Raw genomic sequence first — 18,476 nt, forward strand, 5'->3', positions numbered from 1 at the left:
CCAATGCCGGAGAGATTGTCGAATGGAAGAGCCATAGAAGTTCCGTATTGTGAAGGTATTTCGGCTATTTCAAGTCTGACAAAAAACAGAGTAGCGTGCACTGTAAATTGTGCCGAAAGCAAGTCTGGAAATACAATAAACTGGTGCATGCGTCACACTGTGCGCCACTTATTGTTTCAGTGAAATGAATTTCTACAATACTGTTACTGTTAATTGTACTCTCTGCAGTGTTTAAATGCTTACATATACACACAGTTACTGTCCGTCCACACATACGACTCGGTTCTGCTTCTATGCCCCAGCTTTGTTTACTTTTTCCCACCGAGGCTTCTAGACTTCTGATTGGCCAACATTTCTGCACGGTTAGGAATCTAGCGCCACCTGCTGCTTTGGCATGTTCATAGCAGCGTTTTCCTTCATTTCTGCCTTTATGTGTGGACGGGATTATTTTTTAAAACGAAAACGGAAAATCTCCGTTTTCAAAAATACCCGTGTACGTGTGGACGTAGCCTCGGTCTCTGACTGGAAGCGCTAATTCGTCATTCGGCTTTTGTCAGACTAAAGTAACTGTTAAAACTGTTTGAAAAGCTCAGCTATACAACAAGGAGAGATTGAGAATTTCCTTTTAGTTCTCAGTTTATTTGATATTGACAGAAGTTAGTTTTGTCTGTTCTTCTGTAAAACAAACTAAGATTTATTTTTAGAATTAATATTTTGTTTCTAAGTGGAATTGACAATTTAGTCGTCTGTTTCGTTTGTTCTATTTTGAAACTTAAACGCTTTAGCGGCTGCCTTTTGTGTAGTTTGCAATATTTGCCTTTATTTATCTGAAAAAGTCTCATGTTCCTTAAGTACATCTACCCTGTTGAACTTATTATGGGAAATAAATATTTAAATAAAAACAAGCTGCTGATTATTTCACATTTTACTTGTGAGCAACGGCACATTTAAATCTTACAAATATAGTTATTTGGCTTATATCGTGATAGATATCGTTATTGCCTGAAATGAAAAAAACATATCGTGATATGAAAAAATCTTATATCGCCCAGCTCTAGTTGGCACTAATAGCAAAAAGGTCTAGCAGGAAAATATTATTAAACCAAAAAGCACTGCTGGGATTTGAACTAAGGATCTCCTGTTTACTAGACAGGCGCTTTAAACAACTAAGCCACAGAGATACAACTGCAAAGCCTATTTAACCTTACCATATTGTTGCAACATCATAGTATGATCAGGCACTCTGCTTCCTGTACACTTATTAATGATTATGATTGGTCAGTTGCTGCCAATGCCACCCACCCCTGAGAGAGCTGAAGAGAGGCATGGAGGCTAAGCAGGAATCAACATTTTTTTCAAAAGAAGTTCAGGTCAGACCAGAAAAAAGCCATGGACATTTTTAGCTATTCTAAAAGTTATGACTGAAATGATGATCACATGAATTTTATTTTGCTATTAAAGACTTGTATTAGCAGAAATAAATAACTTTAATGTTGATGTATGCCACCTAAGAGAAAAGACAGCAGGCATTTTCCTCCTGCTCTGGGTTGGTAATGTGGATGGAGACTCTTTGGAAAAAAACACTAGTGTGGATGAGCGTTATTCTCACATGCAAATGAGGGTATTGTGTTTAGGTGTCAAGAATAACCTAATCATTAGCATTAACCTTTAGTTCATTCACATGTAGATATCCAGAGCTCTGTGGCCCACGCAGAAGCACACTTGATCACACTTGATCACACTTGGGTAACTTGTTCAGGCTTTATTGGACAAGGACTTTTACACAGATTATTCTTTGCGTGAAACAACAAATAGCAGATTGGCAGAAATATGAGCCTCAGTTAAAGTTGGGGGGTGGGGTGGGGTGGGATGAGGGGGGCATGAAAACATGACAGAATATAAACTACTACCAGAAATAATCTGTATCTGGAAGAAGACGTATACTGACTCCATTATAGGCATTACAAGCTGGTGCTTACACCCACTCAAGATACCTTCGGAGCAGCACTGCTGTAGCTCAATGTTAATTTAACATGGCTTTGAGAAATGAGCACCATTATACCCTAGTTTTGAAAACGCAATAGCTCGAGGCTTTTTGCTTTGTATCATCAGATAAAGCAGCGCAGGGTACATTCAGTCCCAGTATGTATCCCATGTTGACATTGCTGGAATAATTACAACCACACTTCTTATTATTGTACAATATATTTTAACTTCAAGTCACCGATGCTGTCTTAAATCCGATCAAGACAACAGACTGTTAACATCTAAAATCAAGTACCATCAGGAAAGGCGAACAGTGGAAGAAGACACAGAGGGGAAGACAACACTGTAAGAGTAGACAGAATAATTACCACCAATGGCCTGTATGATAATTACAGCCCAAACAAATAGGGTAGTGCTTCGTGTCAAACCTTTCCCCAGACATCATTTCTGTGTTAAAGCTGCTATATCCAGTCTGGTTTCCAAACACAGGCTGCTTAGCAAATTTCTTTTAAATAAGAGACTGTAGTTGTCAGAGGATGATTGGCGATCCTTATGTCTCACACAGCATAACTCCACTAGCTCTAGACGATGGAGAGAATATGGTTGGAAAAATGTGATTAGGTTTTTTATTACTCCGTATATCAAAAGCAAGCAGTTGAAAACACCCCAACAATGCTGGAGATTATGTGGAGACTGGAACGCCAATCACTCACATGTGTTTTGGAAGTGTAAATATATTAAATCATATTGGGAAAGAATCGCGGCAACAATGACGAAGGTGCTGGGGTATGAAGTACTGTGTGAGGCACGAGTAATGTATTTTGGAATATGGGAAAATGTAAAAAAGGAGGACTGGTATTTGTTTAAGATTATGTTGTTGTCAAGCAAAAAGGTGATAACAAAGAATTGGCTGAAAAGCGATCCTTTAAAACTGGAAGACTGGATGGACGTAATCGAGGACATATATACAATGGAAAAAATGACTTACACTCTGAGACTGAAATCTGACAAACACCGAAAACAGTGGACAAAATGGATAATTTATAAGTCTCAGTCAGCCTTATAGGGCGGGACCTCTCGTGTTTTTTTTTTTTTTTTTTTTTTTTTTTTTTTTTGTGTGTGTTTGTTGTTGTGTTATTATTATTATTGTCTTGTCCGTATGTAATACAAAGGAAAAAGTACAAAATAAAGAGTTATAAAAAAAAATAAGAGACTGTAGTAAATCTGCACCATTGCCATTTATCACTGATCTGCTGCAAGAGGCTGGAGCATGTGTTTACTATTTAACCCCGCCCCGTGCTTGTCCGCTGAAATACGACACGCACACTCCCCCAAACAGGCCTGTCCACATGTGGGCTTAGTATCCGCTCTCTGAAAGGGACACACGCATTTGCAGCACACAGGCCTCGTTGGCGCAGTAGGCAGCGCGTCAGTCTCATAATCTGAAGGTCGTGAGTTCGAGCCTCACACGGGGCAGATGTTTTAAAATTGTCAACTAAGCAAAATAGCAAAGCACATGTGCCTTGAAGTGAAACATCGGACAGATTTCTTGCATTACATGTTACTGAGTCACAGAGGCATGCTCCTGCTAGTTGCTCAACAACCACGTTTGAAAACCTTGACAAACTTGTTAATTATACCTTGAAAAATCCTTCCTGCCTTTAAGGCAAAGCACAATCAAGAAATAACAGTGCTTTCACTTCACTCATAAAAACAACTGTCTAAACTAAAATCATTTCATGCTCCATGCTAAAGAAGGAAAAAGTATAGCTCTAATAATTAATTATATTAGTATATAATCTCAATTGATAGCCAAGGTTAACATAGGTGGAATTAATGGTGTTTGTATCACATTGCATAGGTCTATGGTTACACACATTGAGTGACATTCTTGCGAGCTTCATGCATCAGCCTTAAGGCAATGGCTCAAATGTTCTGATGGAAAAAGAATGGGAGAGTCATCATAGAGTAAAAAATAAATACATTTTAAGAATCATCTATCAGTACCAATGAGATGTATGTGGACCTCATGCGTGTTCCTGTTTTTCCATCCGATTGTTCCGTCTGACGTCACTAGCCGTGTCTGGACCTAAACTCCGCTGCAGGTCCATATATCAAACGATCACTGTGGCATTACTGAGAGTTGAAAAACTGTCTAAAGTCTTTCATCTTTAATAAATTGATCAGCTTTCTGCTCTACCAGGTGTAACAATTGAGTTTAACATCCAGGCATCCATGAAAACGGAATTTATGACATTTAACGGAGTTAGAAGTTAGCAGGGAGTTAGCTCGCTAGCTTCTATCTAAATACAATATAGCATGTCCTGACTGCGGGGTTTTGGAAACAAATTAAAACGTACAGCTCTGTTATCACTTCCAGCATAAATGAAGACAGAAAACTAAACAGCAGTGACGTTTGTAGGGTTACTGAAGTTGGGCTAGCTGGTATATAATGATGTGCTACGTGACCACTAGCGACACAGCTATGTTAGCATAATATAAACAAGCTAACTTTTTTTCCACTCGATAAAAGTTAACGTGAGTGTTCTCAGTGGTCAGAAACAAATGTAATCGCATGGCAGGATGCTGTAAAAGGACCAAACTTCAGCCAGGAGAACAACTGAGATAATCCATCCACAATACGAGGTAGTTCATTCATATACTGCTGCATGGGATGGGCTGTAGCTACATCCTAAGGTTTTAAAAACTGAGCTTAAATAAATCATTAGTGGTAATAAAAGCCGAGGGAGGTCAACAGGGATCACTGACTGTTTTAGGAGCTTTTTGAGATCAAATAGAAGAAAATACAAAACATTAAACATGTTAACAACACAAAAGCCATATTAAACGCAGACTACTTTAGGCCCGGAAGTAGGATTCGTCGCGTCATCACTGAACAACCGGATAGCAGGGGCTAAGCTTAAGGGCAAACAACAGTACAAGCACAAACAAGTTACTCCTATAACTGGTTGTACTTTATCATGATGCATATGCGCTGCCACAACACTGCATTGCTGACAATGAGTGCAGGATTTCCTTCTTTGACCAAAACAGACACAGTATCTGCTGGTGTCTTAAATTAAGTGTCTTAAATTGTCCAAGAGTGTGCAAGTGTCTTAAATTACTTGGTACTAAATAGCAATGGAAAGGGAGAAAAATATTATTGAACAAGTGTAGCGGAGTTGGAACAAAAGGCACTGCTGGGATTCGAACCCAGGATCTCCTGTTTACTAGACAGGCGCTTTAACCAACTAAGCCACAGCGCCTACACAAAGAGACAACAGGATATCAATTCCGTGAGGTAATCCATCCACAATATGAGGTCAGTCATTAATATACTGCAACAACATGGGAATAGAGCAGCTGCGAGAGAATTCAACATTAATAATAATCAATGGTATGGAAGTGGAGGAAGCAAGAAGAATGAGTTGAGTAAAGTTTGACTTATCTGACTGTTTTGTTTCGCTTAATGCACCTTAATATCCGGTGCGCCTTATATATGAAAACAGACCTGCCATGGAAAAGAGCAACTCAAGTCAAAGCATTAGAAAATCAACTGCCTGTGCTATCTTTTTGAGTTTAACACACTACGGCAAGATACACAAGATTACTGCACTAGATGTTATGGTCCTGCCCCTGCAAGCTCTCCTGTAACTGCGTTGGATGACCTAATCTCATACTGTGAAAAAGCAGTTGGTATACCTTGTTGGTATAAGAGAATCCTTGCTGTTTTTAAGGCAAAGAAGCTAGGTGCAGTTTTCAGCAGTTTTCAATTTCTTCTGTATGACCAATCTCCTAAAAAGATTTAAATTAACATGCTTAACTTTCAATAGCTCCAAATGGCTGTAATGTCTAGTTTCTGGATCTGTCACCTGAACATACCACAGCACATATGGAAACATGACTGCTCGCTCTATTCACACACAATCGATCCTGCAAGCCTGAAACATACAAGTCAGAAAGTACAAACACAGAAATGCTGACAAACACTCATCCTCGCTGGGATCTTTGGACATGTCTGGGCTTTTCATGCTGCCATGGTTACAATCCAGTGTAGCCAGCATATGTAAACATCAACACCCAATTATCAGCTCGAAATGTCTTTCACACCCATTTTGCACATTCATGAGAAACTGTGTTCCTAAAATAGTCAAAATAAACAGAATAGGCATTTCAGAGTGAGGTCTTAAAAGTTATATAGATTTAAGTAGTTATCTATTTGAAGATTATACTGTACTTCATGTTTGTGTCTATCTGCATTTGCCTTCTTCACCCCCTAGATTTATTCAGCTAACAATTCACATCTATCCCTTGAAAACCTCTCCATACCTTCACCTGCACCTCTATTTCGTGCCTCTCTCCCCTGCTCTGACCCTTTCTCTCTGGCTTGATGCACTCTGCTTCTTAACTACTTTTTCTCTACCCTGCTCCTTTTGTCTGCCCACCACGGGTGCGTGTGCGTAACTGAATGGTGTACGAGTCGAAAAGCCAGCATGTCAGCATCAGCTGTGTGTGAAGAAGAAAGGGAGGGAGAAAATGTGCAGGCTTGCAGATGAGTGTGTGTCCGACAGGAAATACTTAAGAGCCTGAGAGTGGACACAGTGGATGTGTGTGTTTGTATGTCTGTGCGTGAGTGCTGAGGGCAAGAGGAGCAAGAGGCTGAAAAGCAGAGAGAGGAAATGATCAAACATGAGAAAACAGCTGAGGTCAATGGTTAACGGGACACAGACTGAGATCAGTGACAAAAGGATAAGCAACATGAGTCACAGGGTGAGACAGAGGCCGAGGAGAATGGCCATGTTTTCACACTGGTGATCGACACGAGGCATCATACAGCAGATTTGCAGCAGTCTTTCCTCTCCAAGACCAAGCTGGCATTCAGCTCGAAACATGTTTACTTCATCTCAGAAAAGACAACAGTTGATAAGCTGAGATGAAATCTGAGTTCCCTTTACAATAAATTAATTCTACACAGGGTGTGTGCTAGTATTAAAGACAGCAGTACTAAGTATTAGAATAAAAACTCATCCTACCAGTTCTCTCCCCACACACACCTTTGCTATAACCCCACAAAACACTGACAGGCAAAAAGTAAATCTCTGATCATGTGTTTAGAGTTACTGTTATCTCTGTCCTCAAAGACTAAGACACTTTCTGTGACTGTGAAGGCAGCTGCTGCTCAATAATAATATATTATGACCAGGTTAAAAAAAATCACAGTGAAACTTTTACCATTACTCAATGATATATTGTTTTCTAAAGATATCATGGCAAAGCATTTGAGGCCGTGCTGGGGTGTGAGTCGGTGGCCAAATAATTTCCAACATCAGCTGGAATGCTTTTTTATTATGACCTCGTATTGTTTGTGATATCTGATTTTTTTGTCTATGTCTTCAGATTAATCAACTTTATGAAGATGAACAGTGTCGTTAAAACGGGTGCATTTGATGTTGTTCACCTTTATATCCCATTTGTAATTTTTGTATTAGTAACTTAAATCTGTCAAACAATTGGTAACTGAAAATGTTACAAATTGTAGGTTAAAATAAGTACTGGACTTTAGACTCACAGCTGCATGCTACAGATATCACTGCTGGAAAGAGAAAGAGAAAGAATGTCAGCATATAGGCAATATAAGACATAGATATAACTTCCAGGTTGGAAAAATAGAGTTCCACCTTCCACCCCATCTGAAGTGTGCCAAAGAGCAAAAGCTGTGGCTGCAAAAAGACTTCTGATCCTATACAAGTACAGTGGAACCCTGACTTACGAATACCCCATTTAACGAAAAATTCAAATTACGAAGGCACTTAATGGCAATATTTCTGCTCGTGTTACGGCAAAATGCCTGCGTAACGAAATCCGCTGACTCTGATTGGCTGAGCCCAGAATGCCCGCAATGCCCACAGTGCCTTCCGAATCATGTGACAACCCCTTGGCTTTTGTACTTGCACTTCGCTGTTCCACTTGAATGACGTATTGTTGCTGCAGTTTGCAATTAGCCTATAGCCTATCGTTCACTCAAAAGGCGCGATGGGTGCTTTGACTTACGAAAATTTTCGACTTACGAAAGACCCTCGGGAACGAATTCATTTCGTAAGTCGGGGTTCCACTGTATATGAGAAAACAGCTCTTGGTCTTGACCTCTGTTAACATCTTTCCTGATGAGTTTATGCACTCAGTCACTCGTTTTGGGTCCTTTTGATCACACCATGTTACAAAATGGATCATTACCATTGGATGAAACCAGACACAATTTGGCTAACAACTTCTAAAGAAGCTTCTTGGATGTGATCTGAAACGTCTTCAAGAAACTTAAAGATGTCCTGTCGCTTTTCTTTCCAGGCTCCTTAGATCGCCATGAGGTAGATGACTGAAAATCTACACACCTTTCTTGACATTTAAATTGTCGCAACAACTGAACTGATGAAGGACTTTTTGTCATGGCCTGGGTCTAGGGACCCAGGGCTCAGGCATTTTCAGTGTATGTTTATGTTTATGTTTTCCGTGTGTTGTATTGGTTTGCTCTCCATCTCTCCATGTGTCTCTGTGTGAGCTTCCGGAGGTGTGGGTTCGCTGAGGAGACTGCGAACCCGGAAGTGGTCTACTCGAGAGACTGCCGCACCTGCCGCTCGTCGTCCTCTGCCAGCTGCAGCAGATTACGCTCGTCTAGGAACGGCATTTAGGACTGCAGCTGAGCTGAGGCCGACGCTGGATCCTTGAGTCAGAACTCGTCAGTACTGCCGTGAGCTTTTACGTAACCTCCGCGGAAACAGATCCCCTGCTAACCCTCTGCCTTTTGTGTTACCAGGAATCGGGAGCGGAGTACGCCTCTAAAGTCACGGTGTGGGAATTGGAGTTTTCACTTCTCACGGACATCTGCACTGTGTGGGATTCAGGGAGAATCACCACGGGACCACAGTGCTGGGATTTTGTATATAGTTGTGTGTTTTTCACCTCCTGTAAATAAATCCACTGTCCTTCACTTAGAGTCTCGCGTTTGGGCCCTGCTTTCACTGTCACTCCACGGTCTGCCATCGCAGCCCGTGACACTTTTATTGGCATTTTAATGTGAAAAGACTACTTGTTATTTAGAGCTCATTTTAGCCACTTTGCTTCAGCCTTACTTGATATCTGAGAACACTGTCAATGGTCCCAACAGGCCAACAAATGGCCAATCAACTTGCCCAAGAACTGACCCTGGACCATTGGTGAATCCTTTGTTTAGTTACTGTTCCTGATTTTTTTTTTTAATTAATTAAACATAATTGTTAAAGCTACTGCTGGTCAGTAAGAATGGATATTGATTCTAATATTGTTAGTGAGTGTACTAAGAGGTCAGATTTGGTTTATGATTGAAAGTGCAGCTGTAAACCAGAGGAATCTGAAAGCTCGTTGTTCATTTGCTCTGTCAAAATGTCTATTTACATTTTTCAAATACTCAGTGGTATTTCATATGCTCCCTTGCACTGACAGGTTACAAGTCTATTCAGCTCCATTCAGAGGCAATTTGATCCTCTCCCATTAAAAACACCCTTTGGAAAAGAGAGGGCCCTAGAGTAATTCACAGTTGCACTTTGATTTAATTCTAATAATTCTAAAGTACAAAAGAACTACGACCTTAAAAGAAGAAGAATGAAAAAATAATAAAAAGAAGAAAATAAAGATAAAGAGTAGATATTCATAAAAAAAAATCTTTACCTACTTCAGGGGGGGGAAAAAACAAAATGAACAATTCAAAATGCCAGAAACACTTACACGAACGAAGGCCACAAGTTGAAAGACATAGGTCTACAACAGAGATGGAATGGATTATATTTAGCTGCTGGGAACTTTATTGTTCATCGGGTTATTTTTCCAAAGGACAAAATATTGCAAATCTTTAAAAATCCTCTGACTCCACCACAGAACAAATGGTTGCTTTAGCTGCTTAGGCTGTGACACTGAACTTTATTATATTATTACATAAAAACATAATGGTAAGGTTGAGCCACTGTTGCAGGATCACCTTATTTTAATACAGAAATAACCTTGTAACCAATATTTTGTCATTTCAACCCCAAGTATTATCCAGGGTCCTCTTATGATTCAGTCTGCAGTGTTATTTTGTCGAGTACAGATGTACCTACACCTAATTACATTATCAGGGTGTGAATCAGCCTTGCATTCATTTGTGTGTGAGTCTGGGTTTTTTTTAGTTTTTTAATGCAACAAGGCCTTGATATTCTGTTCCCCATCTTCCTTCATTATGGAGGCTGCAATGAAAAGCATTAATGAGAACTCTTGGTGGCACTTTTGGGTTCAAATCAGACAGTTTCATCTAGCTACTCAGCAAAGAGAGCCATTAGGTTTTAATGATATTTGCAGATAATTCCTAGGATTTGGTCAATTAATTTGCATGAAACACAAATTTCATTTATCCCAGTGAATCATGCAAAGGACAGACATGGGGGGTAAATCACATCCAGTCCAGCAATCTAGTCCGAGCATCAGCTTCCAGGCTGCTATTTTTATCATTTATTTTATCATTAATGTCGCAACATCTCCACAATTAATACTGCTCTTTATAAAGTCTCCACAGGGCACTCTGTCTGCAACATTCTGCATTTATTCTAAACAACATCACAGCCTGTCGAAGAGTTACCTTACAGCAAAATGAAGCTGCACAGTAAAGTATATATAGCACATTGTTCACTGATCTAAACTAACAGACAATAGCTAATGCATGGCCAAATGATAATGAGCACAGCACACTGTATGAGAGTATTTCTATGGTCAGCGCAGGATGATGCGTTTGTAGCTATTAAGGGAGACATAAGGGTATAGGGGATTTAGCTGGATTGAGGACACCAAGTTGACTCCCTGAATCCACCAACTCGTCATCATTTTCTCCTCTCTCCCGTTCTCTTGTCCTTCCTAAGATTAGACTAGCTGAAATGCACTCCCAGAGGATGAAATACACGGTCCTTTCTCTTTCATCTTTCCTCCATTTTTTCCCGTTATCATTCCTCTCATACCTTGTACAGCTGACACACAGGCAGGAGACACAGTAGATATAAACTTGTATATGCGTGTGCATGTGTGTGTGACTGAGCGCTTTGATTAAAGCCAGTCTGTGGATTAATTAGGGTAAATAACCTCAGAGCTGCTTTTGGGATTTAAGTGTTAAAACCTAATGTGTGCTTCATACTAGAAATGTGTCTGTCAACCATGAATGTTTTTGTCATTGCTCTCCTGTAGGGTCCATCTTTTAAAAATACTGTATATGGAAACTATTTAGTCATAACTAGTCATGGTGACACCATCTCAGGAAAGGACTAGCTGAATCAGAGTCAGTTTCCAGAGGTCACGCATGCACTTTTACAAGGACAGCACAAAGCATGTTCGTCAATTGATTAGCTTTCTACTGTAGTCTAGTGACTGTTTGCAAGCATCAACTGTAGATATTAAGTCTGCATTCTGTCCCAGTGTGGATATGGGGCATGTTCCTACCTGCTTCTTCCCTTGGGAATCACTCAAGATCTTTGAGTGCATCCCAAGGATTGCTCTGAGTGTGGGATGTCCTGCCACCGCCCAAAAAAAGAATCTGTAGTCCTGAAAGCTGCAAACAGCTGCTTTGGTATTTGATTTGGTTTTTTTTAAGTAAAAAATAGAGCTAAGCAGAAAATAATAACTGCAGAAATTATATCGAGAACGTATTTAGCAAATGTGTTGACAGTTATAATACTGATCTATTAATTGGAGAAACAGATGTCTAAAGTATGAAACTGCACTGACCTTTTTCGTGTCATTGTTAGGTGGTTGCTGGGCAACATAAAAGCATCACAAAACATCACGAAAAAGTTTTGTGACTTTAACTGAGAAGTTACTGTTGTGATATTAAAATTGCACTCCTTTTACAAGGTATTACAGGTGTGCATAAACTCACTGGCTAGGCAACACGATTATCTCATAACACCTGATATAAGAACCATCAGGGGCCTGTACGAGTACACCACAACTTGTGATCATCTAGGAGGAGTTTCCAGGAAAACAAACAGAGTGAGACTTTGTGTATTATAGTACAATGGTTGGCGTGTTAGAGTTGGGCATCGCAAACAACCCTTTGGCGGTCACCACAACTAGCACAAAAGCCCAGTGCGATGGTCCTCCCTGCACCCACTTGACATGCTGACATCAGAATTAACTCTTGCCTCACAAATACACACAATCAGGGAGAAATATTATTAATCTTAGATAAAGAATCAAATAAATTAAAAGGAAAAACCAGCATGTGAAAATCAGTCAATGGGTCATAGCTACAACCAAAGAAAAGATGTCAGATTTAAGCAACAACAGAAAAGCACATTTGCCTTGAAATACAGTCTAACTGAGGGTCTGTTCTGTTAGATCATTTGCTAAAAGCACATTTATTGTCACACGGATGTGTGTAAATATAGGCTGAAGAATATCTTTGGTAATGTGCATATGTAATAATATGTTAATGAGCCATGTGCCCAGCGTTGCTTATGCTGATGAGCCATATGGAGCTTTGCCTGGAAGCCTGGTGAGAGCTGTAATGTTTACAGATCTCTCAGGTAAAAAGTGAACAGGAAAAAAGATTATAACACTATTCTCTGTTACAGTGATGCTTAAAGGCTGGGTCATTCCTCAAAGAAACAGTGGAGATTAATGAAATCATGTTGATGAGACTGAAAGCAAGTCAAAGAGGTTAAAGAGTCAAAAAGGATAAGCACAGATGTTATTCTCTGGTTTTCTAAGGCTTCATAGGATGAGACTGTTCATACACTTTCTTGAAATGCAACAAAACACCTCAATTAAAATTCCGTAAAGTTAAGGAAAAGAAGCTGTTTTCAATTTATTGCATTAAGTCTTTTTCTTTTTTCTCTATTAACTAGTATTAACTAGTGCAGCAGTCTCAAACTGCAGCTCCAGAGAGACATGCAGCTCCTTTTTCCATTTGTATAAATGTGCTGCCTATATAGTCCTTTTTATGCTTAAATAACCTGCATCATAGCTTACTTTGCTGAACCTTAGGATGGATATATACACATAAACGGTCCATGGACGAACCTAATTGCATTTACCACCAACACTGCTGGCTTACTGGTACTACTTAATCTGCAGCTGGACTTTAGACAAAATAAAATTGAACCTGATCTTTTTTTTTAATATCTTCAAAGCTATTAGGCTTTGGATGTTACAGCTCTTCTCAAAGTAGGCTACTTTTAATTTAATCTGCACAGGAACACAGTGGCCTGCAAAGCTTCATAACTACTCTTTGTAAAGTAAATACAAAAAGATATACTCTTCCTCTGCTTCACAAATGATCCTTTTTCTTTGTAATAAAAAACTGATTTAAAAAAGGAAACAATTTAAACAAACTTCATTCCAGAGTTTTGTAACAAAAACATGATATTGTAACAAAAATGCAACTGCAGCCCACTAAAAAGCCATTACTTGTGTTAAAGGATTAATTATTTACACCCTATTAGTAATGTTGACAGGCTAATTCATATTTAAAAGGCTGTGTTACCTTCATTGTAAGGCTCAAATATGTTTTGCAGCCCCACCACAAATTTTCAGATTAAAAATTGCTTGAAAATGTCTCTTTTGATAGTAAAGGATGCCAACTCTTCAATTACGGGATAGCATTTGGACCCAGAGCCCATACTAGGTAATATTAGCCACCCTGCATATGTTATTCCTAACTTTTTTGTTCATTTACAGGCTGTATGAAGTTGTTTGTCTAAATGCTTCATTAAGGTACTTGGATGTATTTATTTTATTTTTCAAATGAGTTTATATTAAGTTTTTATTAATTTACTCAACGAGAGGTGGTGTGTGTGCAGTGTCGTCATCCAACATGAAACAAACAATATTAGACAGAACATGTCAGCTCTAATGGTTGGTTTCAACCCAGAAGATGCAAAAGCATAACAGAAATAAACAATTTCCGCTTTCACATAAACTATTTCTTGAAAAACATTTTCTCTATAGAGCGATTCAGTCCTGTCAGAAGACAACTCGCAATTTAGCCAACTGCTGTCCTTTCAGCACCTGTGGTACTAGGCTGCTGGTTCGGACAAACATAATGGGAGCTGAAGTCGGTTGACGAAATGGATACGTTCATCACACTATGCTGCTGGTGTGAAATTCAGATAGCCCTTCTGCTCTTTTATAATAATCTTTCAAAATCGGCTAAAGCCAAAAGACTGGGACCACAGTGGTTCGCTCAAGGACACATCGACTAAGCAGATGCATGTGGCTGCAGGGGCTTAAGCCCAGGACTCCCAATCGCAAGCCAATTTCCCTAATCATTGCACCACCCCACTGCTCCTGATTTTGCCACCATGAGAATGTGTCATCAAAAATAATTACAAAACATTAAAGGCTAGAGCAACATGGAGAGAAAACACTGCAGGCAGCATCTTTCAGTGACGAGGATGACAAAGCCAATTTGGGAACCTTTTACCCAGTGGCACATACCTTCATCCCTCACCGACTGAAACAACTAACACATCGTGGTTGCATATGCTTAACTGGCTCTCCCGCGCTCCCACAAGTGAGACCAGAGCCTTGTTCGCTTTCCAAAACCCAGCAGCAACAAGCCAATCTGTTCTCAAACAGCTGGAGCTGCCCCCAAGAGTGAAAGAGGGAGAAAAAAGGGAGGGAAAGAGGGGGGGAGGGAGGTCTCGGAGAGAAAACAGGCAGAGAAAGTGTGAAAATGAGAAACAGAGCAAAAGACCGGGATGGGAGCATAGACACAGAGAGTATGAGAGTTCGCTGTCATAAATAATCAATGCTTAGTCAACACAGAAAACGAGAGCACGTGAAGGAGCCAGGGCTTCCTCCTATTCCCTAATCCAAAAAGGGAAAACTGCCAGCTCACATATGTCACGAGTAAACAGGGCTGAGCTAAGTTGAAGAGGATATATGGAGACAGACAAAATGATAATCGGAGGAAAAGCGACAGAGAGAAATTAAAGTGAGGGAAGAGACTGCAGAGAGTTTTTGCAGAGAGAATATGGAAAAGGTGAAAGTGAGAAAGAAAAAAGAAAGAAAGAAACACTTGGAAAGCAGGAAGCGGGCTGCAGGAAATTCCTTTGTCATCCTCCTGACCCTCTCTGCTTGTCAAAAAACTGGAATATGACAGTCCACGTCCTCTTTCTCTTCTCCCTCACTCCTTTTTCCTTTTCTCCGGCTGTGTCCGTGTGAGCGTGCTGTGCAGCGACGACTAGATTTCAAGTCATCTGCCATTTGTTAAGCGCACTTGCTTCATGCTACAGACAACTATGTGACTCGGAAACGTGTTCATACCTCATGTCCTCAAGCAGGTCACATTCGGTCTGGTGTTTAAAGTGCAGTCTTGTCATCTGCTCTGTGTGAGTGTTTTTCAGCTCCTGTGTCACTTTGACCTGGATGAAACAAAAAGACATGTTATTAAATGTGTTATTTATTCATCCATCAGCTCCACAGGCATGTTATTGATCTCTATGAAGCCCAACTTTCAACAAATCATCAGTCCTCACATATCAATATATTAAAACAGTAACTACATATTAACCTAGATGTGATTTTGGCCAATGCAGAGGACATAAATGGCTGTCTTTTCCTGGTTGTAAAAGGGTTCATTGAATGACGAAAGCTTCTACCTGGCTGTAAGTTATAAATGCACGTTAACAATAAATGATCCATATCAATCCATAATATTTCCATCTCATTGACCCTTCGTTAGATTAAATGCTGCATGAAATTGCCCAAAGTAACAGACTGAATACGGAAACATCTTTTAACATGAGCGCATTTCATTTTGTGTTTTTAGATAATCTGCTGATCTATTAAACTGTTTAAAGAAAGAAAGATTTGCTTTTAAAAATTTGTGATATTTTAACGTAACTTGTTTCAATCAAAAAACTAAGAATTGTTTGGACAACTGGACAAATATGCCCTCACCAGCCACCTCATTGGGTAAACCTGGTCAGTTGCTTGTTACTGCAAATAACTAGTCGATCACATCAGCAACTCAGTGCATTTAGACAAGCATACATGGTCAAGACGACCAGCTGAAGTTCAAACCAAGCAGCAGAATGGGGAATAAAGATCCTTTTGGTGCCGGACAGGTTAGTCTAAGTGTTTCAGAAACTGCTGACCTGCTGGGATTTTCCCAAACAACCCTCTCTATGGTTTACAGAGAACGGTCTGCCTTGTTGATGGCAGAGGTCAGAGGAGAATAACAAGACAGCTTCCAGCTGTAACTCAAATAACCACTCGTTAAAACCAAGGTCTGCAGAAGAGCATCTGTGAACAAGCAACAACCTTGACCACAGCAGGTGCCACTCCTGTCAGCTATGAACAGAAAACTGGGGATACATTTTGCGCAGGCTCACCAAAGTTCAACAACAGAAGGTTGGAAAAACTGTTCCCTCACAAACAACATGAAAGCATATATCCATCTTGCCTTGTATAAGGAGTTCAGGCTGGTGGTCTAATGGTGTGGAGGATATTTTCTTGGCACATTTTTGGCCCCTTAGTACAAAATGAGAATTGTTTAAAGAAGCACTGCAAACCTGAGTATTGTTGCTGACCAAGTCCATCCCTTTATGACCAGTGTACCAATCGTCTAACAGCTGTTTCAAGTAGGCTAACACACCATGTCACAAGCTCAAATCATCTCAATCTGCCTTCTTGAACATAACAATGAGTTCACTGTACTCAAATGCCATCCATAGTCACCAGATTTCAATCCAATAGAGAACCTTTGGGATGTGGTGGATGCGCAGCTGACAACTTTGCAGCAACTGTGTGACACTGTCATGTCATGTGGACCAAAATCTCTGAGGAATGTTTCCAGCACCTTGTTGAATCTAAGCCATGAAGCCTTCATTAGCCAAAAATAAATATGAGTGACACTGATTTCAAAATGATGTATACTGAAAAGCACTATATTCTCTAGCTGCCCATCAACTGTCCTACTCTAAAGTAACCTGTAAGTAGCACATACATATACTGTATACACTCCCACTCATGACCCATCAATGTAAAAGTCGGCGTCAGGGTTTTGTGAGACCTTCAGTGAGGCAGGTATGGGGATTTTTTGCAGTTAGAGGTGACTGAGAATACTCTTAACATCCCCCATAACTGCAGTGTTTAGTAAAGATGCTGTGTGCATCAAATTCAATTTAGTGGCCAGGCTCCTTCACACATCTTATGCTAAAAGAGACATGCACACAGACACACAGACACAAACACACACATCTCCTGCCAACAGAGTCGCTGTGAAGGTCATTGTGCATTGTCGGGTGAATTCCATCGGCTATTCACCAGAGTAACAGTGGGCAAATTCACGACTGTTCTAGACAAAACAATCAACAACATGCCACACACACTACACTGGCACACACACCAACACACAAACACAGCACAGCTCCTTTCTTTCATGTGCTGTGCCTTTGAAGATAAGGAGGGAGTGGTTCATTACAATCAGGGCAAAATTTCTTCACTTGATTTCACCTTCTATCACTCAGTGGCAACCCCAGAGGATGGCGAGAGGAGGGGAATGGTGACAGAGAGATAGAGAGATGGGGCGGGGGTTACAAAATGAAAAAGAAGATGTCAAATAAGGGCAAATGTGAAAATTATGAATAACAAAAATGGAAAGAGGAAGAGATATGGCGTAAACATCCCCGACTGTGAGATAACAATATCAAGAGGAGTTTAAATTGTTTGTCTTTTGGCTGCATCCCCCTCCACTACAACCATTAACCTTCTCGGTGGTCTTCCTATTTCCTTCTGCCTTAAAATAAGGCAGAAGATAAAAGGGGAGGGTTGTGTCAGGAAGGGCATCCGGCATAGGATCTCCGCCAAATCAAACATACCTTCAAGCACATGTGAGGATGTCAGATTCACCCCAGTAATGAAGCATGTATACCAATACACACACACCCTGTCTGATATGTATCCAGTCTAAAGATGCAAAGATGCTTTCACTAATTAAACTTAAGATTCAATGCCATCCGTTGATGCAGTTAATGTCAATTTAAAGAGTTCAAGTTCACCCCAAAATCAAGCATCTGCAAAACACTTGTGTAGCCTGAAATTTCACAGGCTCAGCTAAATTTGCCCAGTTCTAACCAATTCTTTAAATCCACAAAACAGAGACACTTCCTCAGCGTCCACACCCACTCTCGAACCTATGGATTTAAAGCTAGATAGGCAGACACTGCATTGCCTTTGTCAGGCCTCTTTAATTTAAGCCACATAAGGCGAATAAAAGAGAGCCGAAATGACTCCATGTTTGTTAGCAGATGTGCTGAGACACAGACAGAACACTTAAGGGGCTGTATGTGCCGCACTGGGAGAGAAATTATTAGCATCCAACAGTCTAGCAGAGATGCTGTGGGCTGAGTGCACACTGAGGGTAGCGGCGCTATTGCCAGTGGGTAACTCACGAGTATTTTTTATTCATTTATTTGTAAATTATGCTTTTA

The 18,476-nt window shown here is 40.2% G+C and overlaps 1 protein-coding gene, 1 long non-coding RNA gene and 1 other non-coding gene across 4 annotated transcripts in view; 1 reads left to right on the forward strand and 2 right to left on the reverse strand.

Annotated features, from left to right (window-relative positions):
- Positions 1-18,476, reverse strand: part of fchsd2 (FCH and double SH3 domains 2) — a 75,955-nt gene that overhangs the window by 55,821 nt on the left and 1,658 nt on the right. For both annotated transcript variants that reach the window (XM_026191269.2, XM_026191267.2), the window contains exon 2: positions 15,307-15,404. In XM_026191269.2, the coding sequence (XP_026047054.2) occupies positions 15,307-15,404 (98 nt within the window). The remainder of the gene's footprint in view (positions 1-15,306; positions 15,405-18,476) is intronic.
- trnat-agu (transfer RNA threonine (anticodon AGU)) lies at positions 5,179-5,252 on the reverse strand. The gene has a single exon. It is a non-coding gene; the product is annotated as a tRNA-Thr (tRNA).
- On the forward strand, positions 8,119-8,977 carry LOC113035665 (uncharacterized). The gene is made up of 2 exons (XR_003274371.2): positions 8,119-8,719; positions 8,798-8,977. It is a non-coding gene; the product is annotated as an uncharacterized LOC113035665 (long non-coding RNA).

Source organism: Astatotilapia calliptera, chromosome 14 (assembly GCF_964374335.1).
Source record: "Astatotilapia calliptera chromosome 14, fAstCal68.1, whole genome shotgun sequence".
Lineage (NCBI taxonomy): Eukaryota > Metazoa > Chordata > Actinopteri > Cichliformes > Cichlidae > Astatotilapia > Astatotilapia calliptera.